The sequence below is a fragment of the Mastomys coucha genome, unplaced genomic scaffold (genome assembly GCF_008632895.1).
Source record: "Mastomys coucha isolate ucsf_1 unplaced genomic scaffold, UCSF_Mcou_1 pScaffold22, whole genome shotgun sequence".
NCBI lineage: Eukaryota > Metazoa > Chordata > Mammalia > Rodentia > Muridae > Mastomys > Mastomys coucha.
The window spans coordinates 10055889-10068443 of NW_022196905.1; the positions used below are offsets into that span (position 1 = coordinate 10055889).

General features: G+C 38.3%; 1 protein-coding gene across 4 annotated transcripts in view; it reads right to left on the reverse strand.

Moving 5' to 3' along the window:
- Positions 1-542: 542 nt before the first annotated feature.
- Peli1 (pellino E3 ubiquitin protein ligase 1) overlaps positions 543-12555 on the reverse strand; it is a 67414-nt gene continuing 55401 nt past the window's right edge. For all 4 annotated transcript variants that reach the window (XM_031342320.1, XM_031342322.1, XM_031342323.1 and 1 more), the window contains 5 exons: positions 10609-10738; positions 7006-7107; positions 3691-3888; positions 3412-3600; positions 543-2904 (listed from right to left, as the gene is read on the reverse strand). In XM_031342320.1, the coding sequence (XP_031198180.1) occupies positions 2338-2904; positions 3412-3600; positions 3691-3888; positions 7006-7107; positions 10609-10738 (1186 nt within the window). In that variant the 3' untranslated portion in view covers positions 543-2337. The remainder of the gene's footprint in view (positions 2905-3411; positions 3601-3690; positions 3889-7005; positions 7108-10608; positions 10739-12555) is intronic.

The window sequence follows — 12555 nt, forward strand, 5'->3', positions numbered from 1 at the left end:
AAGAATGGGGTTGGAAGACACTTGCATCGTTTGTAAGCGTAGCCAGTGCTCTTAACCACTGAGCCATCCCTCCAGTCCCTGAATGCCTTTAATACAGATGAGCAAGCACAGCACTGCCAAGTGCAGAAGCACTATTCAAAGTGCTTCAACAAAGGCACCCAACTCGTGATTTCTATTTCCCAAGGTTTAAAGACTTAAGTTTCATAGAAAATGAACCACCCTGTATTTTCTTTTCTTAGCTGATAGGAGAGAAAATTCAGGGCTTTTGGGAAGAACACAGAATCTTATCATCACGAGTACAATTCAGGTAGTTCAGTCACCAACTCTTTAACAGGCCTAAACTCAAAAAGGCTCTATGTTGCTGCTGCTAAGATGACTTCTAAGAGAAACAGATATCTACAGTGTTACAGTGAACAGAAAATCCTATATGTTTCACAAGACTATGTCAGAGGATGGGGAACCTGTTTAGTTTGGGGTAGACTTACCACTTCTGGCTTCTCATTCTAACTATGCGAAAAGGAACCCACACAGACAAATTCGAGTATCTATTTTGAAAAGTATTTACTTAGTTTGAATAAATTAATTGCAAATAAAAATTAAGCTACAATATAGAGCCTCAACAGAAATGACAAAACACAACACAGGACTTGGTTTCCTTGCATTAGTCACAAAGTTTGTGACAAGAAAACTTCAAATCAATTAAATTTCTTTGAAAAAAGGGTAATAACCAGCAGTTACTGATACATCACAGCTAACTTATAATACAAATCTTGACATGCATTTCCTGAGTGAACCCAAATGATAATTTTCAAAACAAGAAATTTTGACAATAAAATAAAATAGTTCATGGCTTCTAAGTGACCTTTTTTTTGTTTTGTTTTAATTTTTTTTAAATCAAAATGTTGATGTAGTAAGATAAATTAAAGCTATACTATCACATAAAAAATTGACAATAGTCAATTATTATACAATTTTTCAAACTAAAGGAAAAGAAGTCAAAGGATTGAAAGATGATTCTGTCTAATCTACAGTGTACTGATTTCTACAAGTGTTCAAAGGGTTTGGTGTAGTGCAACTGTCTGTACTTCTGGTGCATTTAAAAAGGCTAGGGTGAGAAGAGACTGTCCTGCACAGCACATATGGAGGAAGAGCAGCAGCCCCTGCAGTGTCCTTGCTTTCAGCCACTAAGCAAACATTTCCATGAGTCACACTGAGGCCAGCTCCTGAGGAGTCAAGCCCAGTTAAGGCTGGTCTGCTGGGTTACAAAGGGAGGTACCACTGCAGCCAACCCTTTACAGCTCTAGATGTTCTAATGCCTGGAATAATCCAAATACAGAATAATTAACAAAACACTTTTTATTTCATTTTTCTAGAGCAAATCAAGTAATTTTCTTGTTAATTTCTTGTTAATTTCTTGACTTTCTCATAGGATTTTTTTCTTTTTTCTTTTTTTTTTTAGAAACAGTGAACAGATGAACCACAGTTTATATCCAAAAAAATAAACTTGCCAAATGTTGCTGGCACTAAAAACAGATCAGTTATCATGGGAGAAAAATAGATCATCTAGATTAAATTGCATATTCAAAGGAGCATATAAAACGTTTCTTAGCATTAACTTTTGTTATAGTACTACACTTGAGAGAAACATTAAGGAAAAAAACCATTTTCTGGTTAACTTCAATATGGTTAAAAACAAACACCTTTTAGACAATGGTAATTAATATGAATCTGGTTTTATGAAATATTCTAGTTCATCAAATCCCCTACTTATATGGGGCTTGGGGGGAGGAACTCTCCTGTCTTTCTCCTTAACTTTGCAAATCCTTGAGCCTCGTGCCCACTACCCTACCACTCACACCAAATGTGTGACACCATCATTACCATGCTAGCCTATCACAACATTCTAACATATTTTCTATGATAAAGATAAATAGAAAAAATTAATATACATGTTGCTGTATTTTTACAATGTTTGCAACAAATTGTAAACTAACATAGTTTGAACCAACAGACCCTCAGTTCTACAGCACAACCTCTCAACACTGAGGGCAGGCGGTGATTCAAGAACACTAAATGAAGGAAGGCATCAAATTAGACTATGTCTTTTTCTCCTCAAAATAGATTTTCAAAACTCAGAATTCAGAAGTCTGGAACTTTCAAAAATTCCTTTGCTTGAGTTTCCCAAATTTTTCTCAGAAATTGCTATTATAAATATTTAAAAAATTCTTCATCTTAATGCAAATGACCAGAGCAGAGAAACTTACACAGACAAGGGGTCGGTTAGCAAACCCAATCACTTAGCTTATAAACTTATAATGCAGTCCTGGAGGACAGCTGCTAGTCTAGAGGTCCTTGGAAAATAAGTCTGATATAGCCTTGTTCACCAGCCAACTGATGTGCACAGAAGGGACAGGCTGCGTGAAAAGTGTGCGTACCATGAGGAAGTGGGATCTGGGACCAGTAAGCCGTTGTCTTTTCTGAACACACGTGCCCACAGGGGCTAAAGGCATGGGTGGGAGGGCCGGCGTCCACATAAAATCCAGCTTCACATCCAAGCCACAGAGGGACATAGGGACCAACAGACCTACACATAGGACATTCACGATCTTTGCCGTCGCGCTCTTCTTTGTTTCCCCAGTTATGATAGCCATGAACATGGCCGCAGTTTAGATATACCCATGGTTGCTTTTCATCTACAACATCTTTCCTCTTCATACTGGGGAAGGCTAGTGTGTTGAACCCTACAGGGCACTGAGGTCGAGCTGCATTGATTTCCTGTCTTAAAGCTTCTAAGTGCTTCACAGTAGGAGTATGGGAAAGGCCTTCTGCAGTACGCCACAGCAAGGTTGCACCACAAAGGTCAATTAAGGAGCCATCTTGCAGCTGATTGGTTTCAATTTCCACCTGAAGAAGAAAAGAATCAAAACCAAAATTACCACTGTGTTCACACTAGATCTTCAGTAAGCCCTAACAAAACAGGAGACCTCCAGGGTTGTCTGCTAAACCTAAGAAAGTTTCCATTTGTATGTTATTTGGAAATAGACCTTTAAGCAGCAGTTATAAAAAATGCTAAATTTGAAAATCAACAATAACATTAAACAGTAACTTCTCTCTTTCTAGCCAAAAGGCAACTTATGATTTAATCATCTGAATAATCAACAAGCCCAGTTAATTTTAGTTAGTTAAGTACAGTAAAGGACACAAAGAACAGAACTTAAACTTTCCTAACTGAAATAAATACTACCCTCTGGAATTAGTACTTGGAAGTCTGTGTTTGATGGTCTCAGTTTTTTCGTGTCAGCAACACATCTAAGAGCTTTGCTGAAAAAAAGCAACATGCACGCACACTGTATTTAGTCCAACTCATCCTCTGTTTATTGTAGTAAAAAGAAGCTACAGGTAAGTACTTACCATCTTTCCTCTCTGCTGAGCTGATCTGGTTTCACGCAGACTGAAGACATTCCCACATACTGAGATTTCTCTCCATATTCCAGGTTTGGAGTCTTCTGTGAACCCATTGCGTGGATGCATCACAAGAACTCCATTAGTGGTCAAGCCATCCATTTGCCCGTCAGATGTCTTCCATTTGGCAGCCTTCTCCTATAAAAAGAGTAGTGAGTTTCTGTCTATGTAGAATATGGAAGTAGAAACTAGTATAAAAGAATGCATTAGGAAAAAAAAGCTTTTTACCCCAAGAAAGATGTTTTTTGATGAATCAAATCCTGCAGCATAAATCCGAGCTGTAAAGGGGGGATTGCGCTCACATATGATCCTACAGGCAAATCTTGATATAGTGCTTTGTACTGACTGCGTGTCGGAATTACTCTGACTTCCAGGAACTGTGTCAGTTACTACAAAATCAATAGGACTTTCAGTTGACCGACCAATCTAAAGGGAAAAAAGAATATAATATAAATTTTATTCAATGAACACAGTGGAATCCATTAAGAAAGGGATAATGTAAAAACATTAAGCCTCTGAAATTTCTAAAGCTTAAACCTAACAATACTTAACTATAAGGACATCTACACCTTTGAAAACTAATCTCTCACACTGGGCGATACAGCAGTCACTTCGAGCATAGAATTAAGTGGGAACATATGATGGAATTTCTAAAACCCTCAGGGAATAAAGAATCCAATGTGGCTAAGATGCCTAGACGGCTTTAACCCTTTTAAGGCAGGCCTGTATCATATTTCTACCTTACACTACCCACCTAAATGGAACCACTGCATACGAGTAAATCCAGAGCTTCACACTGTGGAGAGTGCTAAGGCCAAGCTAAAGTATTGCTGTGTGCAGGAGCTGTGCATCAGCACCAACCCTTGTTAACGGCTGTACACAGCCTTGCTCGGAGTCTCTGGAACAGCTCTCCATCTCTTCTCACTAGGTTACCAGCTGTCAGTTCTTACTTTTGGTTGTGCTTGCTTTTAGCAACAAGCCTCTCCTCCAACTACTTAGGCTGATAAGGAATGAGACATCAAATAACTACACTTCAAAGAGCAGTGCCTCAAAAGTACTTTGTTCCAAGGTTCCCCAAGGAAGCACAGAAAAGGAATTCTATGTTGGCTGTAGGATTTGTCATATACCCAGGTAGTTTTTCATTTTTGAGCAGTAAGGTTTCTAGCTGGAGCCCTGGGTGAGGCAGGTGTAAGGCTAAACCATTTTTAAAGTATGAGCCCATGACTAAGTTACTTGCATCTTCAGAGTGGAAGGGTACAAAAGGAAATGAATGAATGTCACATGATAAAAGTGACATGTATAATGGAAACATTTAGAAGTCATCAGTTCTTTAATGTATTACGATACAGTATTATACAACTTAATGATGGCACTTAGAAAACACCAATGCTCTGCAAATGTGAAGCCTTTGAGTGTATGGGGGAGGGGTGGGAAAGGCAGGTCTAGCTGTAGTCCCTAGCTATACAGGATGGCCTAGAACTCCACCTCTTCCTGCTTCAGCAGCAGGGATTACACTTTGTGCAATAGTGTTTATTTTCTATTTTTCCACAGGAGATAGAAGTTGACATAAGATTTCCCTTAAAAAAATGCAAACTAATTTCTTGTTATTTCTATGCACCATGTTCTAGTTCTAAGTAGGATCATCAATCTACCACACTTCATACCCTTTCTCTTCATACCCTTCCTTTTTCCCTCCCATGATGCCTTTGTCTTACTTGTCAAAAGTCCTACTAAGCATGGTAAGGAGGGACAGATAACAAGAAGACTGGAGACTTCTGTGTGTCCTCCTCCCATCAGCAGGCTGCACTTTGCACTTACACAGTAGGGCAGCACCTACACAGTAAGCTGGACTGGAATCTGATTTTCTACCTGACAGAATTTCTACCACAGGAATGTTCTTACACAGTTTGGAAGGCAGCTAAGTTGCTTCTCAAAGACAAGTTAATTTACTATTATTAGACTGGTTTCTTGGGCTTCACAGTGCAGATATATTCAACTTTCCATAAGAATGATGCATGTAGAAATTAATTTCTGATACTAGAAAATTAACTGGGGAAAACAAGGAGCCAACTACAAAGATTAGAGGTAAATAAATACATGGTACTTTTTGAAGTTAAGTTTCAAATCTATTACCAAACATATCATCTTGATTTTTTAAAAAAAGCTAACCACATTCATCTTAATTGCTTGTTGATAAAGATGTGGAAAACATTTACCATTGTTATCTTACCATATGATATGTTACTTTCATCACTAAAGATGCTGTTTACTTTATAGTTTAAGTATAAAAAGAGAAACGAGCACCCATATTCTAATACTAATTGTAAAGATACTATTCTTTTTTCCCCTTTAAATCTATGGCTCATTCACAGGGGTAGAAGAGAGATCAGCCTCAAAAATATTTTGCAAATGATTGAAATTAAATACATCTCTGGGCCTTTTCATTGAATATTATGAAGAAAAATGAAAAAAAAAACTGGAACAATAATTTTAATTGAATGATAGTCGATTCAGAAGTTAGGTTTCTTTAGAGAATCTAATATTGACAGAAAATAACAAGAATTTTATGTCTTTGGGCTTCAGTGCTCTATAATCTATCAGCATATAAAAATAAGTATTAGTACCAGATTGGTTTAGAGAATGGGAGCCAGACAAAGCGATTATATTATACCAGTAGCTCTGCCCAGATGTGTGCTGAAAACAAAATCCCTACAACTGATGTCAATAGTTAGAAATTATCTGTAATTTCTGTTGTTCAGAGAAGAAGGTAGGAGGTAGTGGACACACACACACACACACACACACATGCACGCACGCACGCACACAAAACACATGCACATACCACACACACACACAGGTCCGAGGGGGAGACTACCCTCAACACGCTGCAGAGGAGGAGGACATGGAGGTACAGAACAGCTAAGAAATGTTTACCAGGAATTTAGGTCGCAGGGTCCCTCCCCTCTCTCTTTTCTATTTTCTTTTTATTTTATGTGTATGTATGAGTGTCTGCATGCATATATGTGCACCATGTGTGTGCCTAGTACCCTTGGATGCCAGAGGAGATATCAGATTCCCTAGAACTAGAGTCCCAGGCAGTTATGAGCCACATAATGAGGGTGCTGGGAACCCAGGTCCTCTCCAAGAGCAGCAAGTGCTCTTAACTCTCCAACCTCAGAGCCCACTTTTAAACCACACTATGATGACATTTAGATGAGGTTTAAAAAAAAATTAAGGGGCTGGAGAGATGGCTCAGTGGTTAAGAGCACTGACTGCTTTTACAGAGGTCCTGAGTTCAAATCCCAACAATCATATGGTGGCTCACAACTATTTGTGATGAGATTGGATGCCTTCTTCTGGTGTGTCTGAAAACAGCTACAGTGTACTTTCATATAATAAATACATGTCTTTAAAAAAAAAGTTGAAAAAAATCAATACATATTTTAAACACAGTATGAAAGTATAATATTTAATCTAATCATAGCAAAGTCACCAACAACAGATTTTTAACTTTTTTAAAGAAAAAAAATCATGTTATAGTACCTGGAACATATCAGTGTTGCTGTCATGAGTATATTCAACCACCACTGTCTGGGCTCGAGATAAAGTATACGATATGCTATGCTGGTCCTTGTTGCTTATTGCCTATGAATGAAAGGGTTAACAGCAAATTATTAGCAGTCATCAAATCAGAAAAATCTCTTCGTTAAAGGAAAATAAAATATGTCAGTCACACACACACACACACACACACACACACACACACACACACAGAGGAACTTAGGGTACAGGCAAGAAACCCTATATAACTTCAATTGTGGCTTCCTCAGATTGAAGGGTTACAGAATACTTTTTAATAGTCATGGAACAAAAACAAATTTAAAATTCTTTCAGAATCTGTGTTTCTCTTAAAAGCACTTTAAATTCTAAGGGAATTAATATCAAATACCAGGTGGAAACTAAAACCAACATCCAATATATCCAACATCCTTTTCTCTGATAAGGAAAAAAATTCAAAATCTTGCAAGAAAAAAATTTTTTTAAAGTGGCATAAAAATTATATATACAGTTAAGCTAGAATTACCAGATCATTTTCTAATCCTACATAACAAGTTTTACCATATGCCAGACCAGATACAGAAAAATGGATAGGATGATTAAACATTACAAGAAGAAATAGATGAAATTCTGATGGCCATATTTTTGACTTATCCTAAACTGAACTGCTCTCCTAAAAGAAGTGCTCAGTTTTATTTTCAGGTGTTCTTATGTTAATGAGTTGAGGATAACATCAGAAGGGGAAAACCTAGTTATTGCACAAAGGAAGTTGTATAAGAGGAAAACAGAAAGACACAAGAGTGACTATACAGAGTAAAAAGGGGGTAAATATTTGTTTTTGCTTTTTAGCTAATCTGTAATAGGTAAGGCCTTTTGAAGTTCTAATATTAAAAAAGTTATTTTTCAAATATCTAAAGGTAATAAATACCTAAGTGTCAACTACCTGGTTTTAACAAGGCTTTAAAATGCAAATTTACCATCTCACTTGGTTGTGGACTGTTTTGAGACAGGATCTCCTGTATATAGCCCTTGTTAGCCCTGGTATGTAGACCAGGCTAGCCTTGAATTTACAGAGAACCTGTCTCTGACTTCTGAGAGCTGGGATTGAAAGTATCAGCTGCCATACTGGGCTTTCTGCATTTTTGTTTGATTGTTTTGAGGGTGAGTCTGGCTCTATAACCCAGGCTGGCCTTAAACTTGAGATCTTCTGTCTCAGCTTCTGTAGTGTTGGGATTACAGGCACGTGCCACCACAACTGGCTCTCATTTCATCTATTTGGTTTGTTGAATTGTATCTTGTGTACTTCAGGATGACCTATTCCTCACTATGCATGCAGATTAGCTTTGAACTCTGGATTGTCCTATCTTAGTTTTCCATGTGCTGGGATTATATAGGTGTAGGCAATCAGACTGACTCATGGTTTTTATTTATTTGTGATTTTATGTGTGTGTGTGTGTGTGTGTGTGTGTATGTGTATGTGTGTGTCTGTACACATGTGGCACATGAACAGGTGGGAATCAGCAGCTTGTGGGAGTCAGTTTTCTCTTTCTGTCATGTGGGCCCAGGGATCCAATTCAGGTAGTCAGGTTTACTGAGAAGTGCATTAACACACTGAGCCATCTTGCTGGCCTTCAAGAATGTAGTATAAATAATCTACAAGCATGGTGTTAATGTTTTACTACATATTCATGTATTCGTAAGTATTTATAATTATTCTACATTTTAAAATCTACACAATTCTGCATTAAGAAAATAAAATTTCAAATGTTTGCTAATTTCTGAATTTTTTTTTAAGGGAATAAGGGATAGGGTCTTAAGGTGTTGCCCATGTTGATCTAGAACTCTCCATCCTTCTTTAGCCTCCAAAGCACAGAGACTACATATATATGCTGTATGCCAAGGCTAAGAGTTAACGTTGTTGTGTTGGGGTCAAACACACAGGACATCACACATGCTAGGAAATAAATAACCCTCCATCTTTAGTTCTGATAGTTCACTCTTAATTTCTAAAGAGTTTGTGGGTATTGAGGCTATAACTGTTGTTTGTTTGTTTTTAGGTGGTTATACCTTTTCTTAGATGAGGAAAAAGAACTACATCAGGATAAGTCTGAGTCTAACTCAAACTCAGGGTTTTAATCCATCCAAGATAACTGCTAGATATTTAAAAAAGAAAATTTCTTCATGATATATGAAAAATTTAAAAAATTGACACTCATTAATTTTTCAGTTGTTTTTTGGGGGGAGGCTTGGTAACATAAAGGAGCTAACAAGGAAACCATGAAGAACAAGGCAATATAAGAAACTGAGAAAGTAGAGCTGGGACTGTCTTGGTGCTAGGGATGCAGAGACTTCTAGAAGATGCCTATAGCTCATTGGCCAGCCAGGGCACTGTGATAAAAGCCCTCCAGGTTCAGTGAGACCCTGACTCAAAAAATAAGATGGAGAAAGAATGAGGAAGATACCAGGTGTTGACCTTTGGCCTTCACAGGCACATACACAAGTATCCACTGCATATACATACATGCATGTGTACACACAAAATGAGAAAGTATTTTAGAGGTAGATTACAAACATCTCCCTTGACAGTGGTTCTCCCAGAGATCAATTATACAGCTAAGAGGATTCTGAAAACATTTCAGTGCTTTTGGCTGTAACAATAATGTCAGTGATTAAATGAGTTTTAGTACACGGGGATCCAAGGACTTCAGTATCTTGTAACACATGGGACAGTTCTGCACAATGAAGCTATAGTTCATTCCAGATGGGTAAGTACTACAGAGCAGCCCAGAGTGAGCTGCACTCTCCACTGAACATACTCCTCCTCTACAAAGGAGCAGGAGGAGACACCTTACAAAGACCAGCCCTTCTGCACACTCTTTGGCTCTCAAATAGTGATCAAGGAGCAGCCAGATCAAGGCTTGATCTAACTTGGATATAAAACAAGGCTGAAATCTAATTAACTTCAAGGACCAGGCACCTAAAACAAGTAACATATACCAGTTTTAATGCAGCTCATTTACCTAACCTAACAAGGACCTAACACAGATGCTGCAATGTTTATATACAACCTCTAGAAGTCAAGGAACTCTGTAATTGTTCTTATCTGGAAACCACATTACTGAATTCAGTTTGTGCTGTAAACTGGAAAGAGAGAAATTCCAAGGCAAAATGAAGATTCAAAACTTTTACAGTGCCTTAAAGGTCTAGCCTCTAAAACTTGGTGAGGAAATGAAACGGGGCTGGGAAGACAAGGCCTAGAGGGTGAGAAGTTACGCCGTGGGCACCGCTGAGAATGCGCTTCTGCTGTAGACGGTGCTGGGGCAAAATGCAAGCATGTTAAATGCCAAGAAGAAAATAAACACAGAGGACCCATAGAGCCTTAGGGAATCAGAATATTTTCTTTTAATTCCTACCTGCCTCTGGTCTGCCATTAAAAGGGATGGAGGGAATTCCATATGGCAGCCTTTCAAATACCATCAATAAAACAAAAGGAAAATTCAAAACAGAAATGTGAAGCACTAGAGAATACAGACCACACATAAGAATATTTCAGCATTCCAAGTTAACTTCCTTAGAACTTTATCTTACCTTGGCAGCCTGAGGAGTACATGCAATGTGCACGGTGCTAGGCTTCACCCCATTTGCCTTAGGTCTTTTAAACAAAGCAAACCTACTTTTCCTCCTTCCTCTATCACCATTTGGGAGAGACCCATTATACCTGATAAGAAAGGAAAAAAAAGTTTAGCTGATTTCTTGTAAGGATCACACTACTATAACAGTTATTGTCTGCCTTACTTGTACATTCAGCTCTCAATTACCTCAGATCCCTTCTAGCAACTGCTGATCTCCAGACCAGCTGCTTGGGTCTGAATCAAAATGAGATTCTTTCTGGCTATGTTTTGAGACACAGAGAAGTATTATACACAGCTTTAAGTTATCTATGTAAGCAAAAACTGAGTAACAGAATTATCGGATTCCTTGTGACTATATATTTTAAGGTGTTTTTTTTTTTTTTTTGCAGCAGTAGTTGAAACAAGTAATTGAATTGTAAAGAATTTTCCTTTAATTGTGAATCCAACACCTTAAAAGCTGGACTTCTGAAATAAGCAGTGCCCGGCCTTGTAAAGTCCTGTCTACCTGAATAGGGCACCAGTGTGCTGGCAGCTCCTGTCCAACTGAGTTCTATCCCAATGAGTTACACCACGTCTGCGGTTTCAACCTTCCAATCATTTCTCTAAAGCACATGTAAATCTCAATGACAAGCAAGTAAGAAATAAAACAAGTGGGGAAAGTGAAAACAAACCTAAACTGGGTATGTACCACACCAGAAGCACTGAACTCTACATCAACTAATCCTACACTCAAAAGTAAAAACACACAAAACCTGCTAGATTAAATGGCATAGAGCAATTAGTTTTCTGAAGTCCCAGAATGACACTGGCAAACTAGAATATGAATCCATGTATGACTGCTACAGATGACATAACTAAGTCTCAAGGAAGAACTGCCTCCATCAGAATGACCTATGGACATTTCTTGATTATTGATACAAGCTCATCTAGAGGCATTTGAGGGAAATGGAGTAGAGTCAGTTGTGGATGTTCAGAGGACAGTATGAGGGGCATTAATTATTGATTATTGATATGGCTGACTTGTTCACAGGAATACCACTAGTACTGCAGGAGAAACAGTGGAGCCTAGGAGCTATGACCTCCAGTCAGGAGCTGCTGAGGTGGCTCAGCAGCTAAGAGCACTTGCTCCTCTTCCAGAGAGCCTACGTTTTTCCCATCACTCACATGGTGGCTCACCAACTTCTGTAATTCCAGTCCCATTGAATCCAAGCTGCCTTCTGGCCTCTGTGGGCATCAGGCATGCATGCAGGCAAAACACCCATACACATTAAGTTAAATTTTAAAAAAGGTCATAAATAAACAAGAAGCTATAATAGTCTGATTCCCAAAAGCATAACAAAGTCTAGAGACTTTGATTATTGCCAAACATTTAGGCAAAAAATAAGTACCAAGTGGGCAGGAGACTTCATAATCTTCAGTTTCTAGACTTTTTAGCTAATAGACTACATCTACGTTTTACAGTTATTCCAGGCTTAGATTAAAATCATTGAAGAAACGGACCCTCCTCTTCTTCACTCTGTAGGCTGCTTTTCTGGGGGTTTAAATGGACGAGGTGACTGTTGAAGCAAACAGGTACCTATGTGTTGTGCCTGAGTCAGTTCACTGCTCCCTTAGGGCTATGCAAGTCTGTTTACCAAGAACTATAGCCAAAGCTGGTCCTTATGCACAAATTAACACTACCCCAGAAGGCAAAAGAACAAATATACACTAAGGCACACGAAATTACCTGAAGCAGGAAAGGAAAAGGGTTGTTTGGTAGCTGGCCAAGTAGCTAAAGAAAATGTCTCAAAAGAATGGGACAGAAAATACAAACTCTTTTTCTAGGGTGAGGACAAGGTAAAGCTCATTCAGTACTTTTTTTTATTTTATTTTATTTTTTTGGCTTTTCGAGACAGGGTTTCTC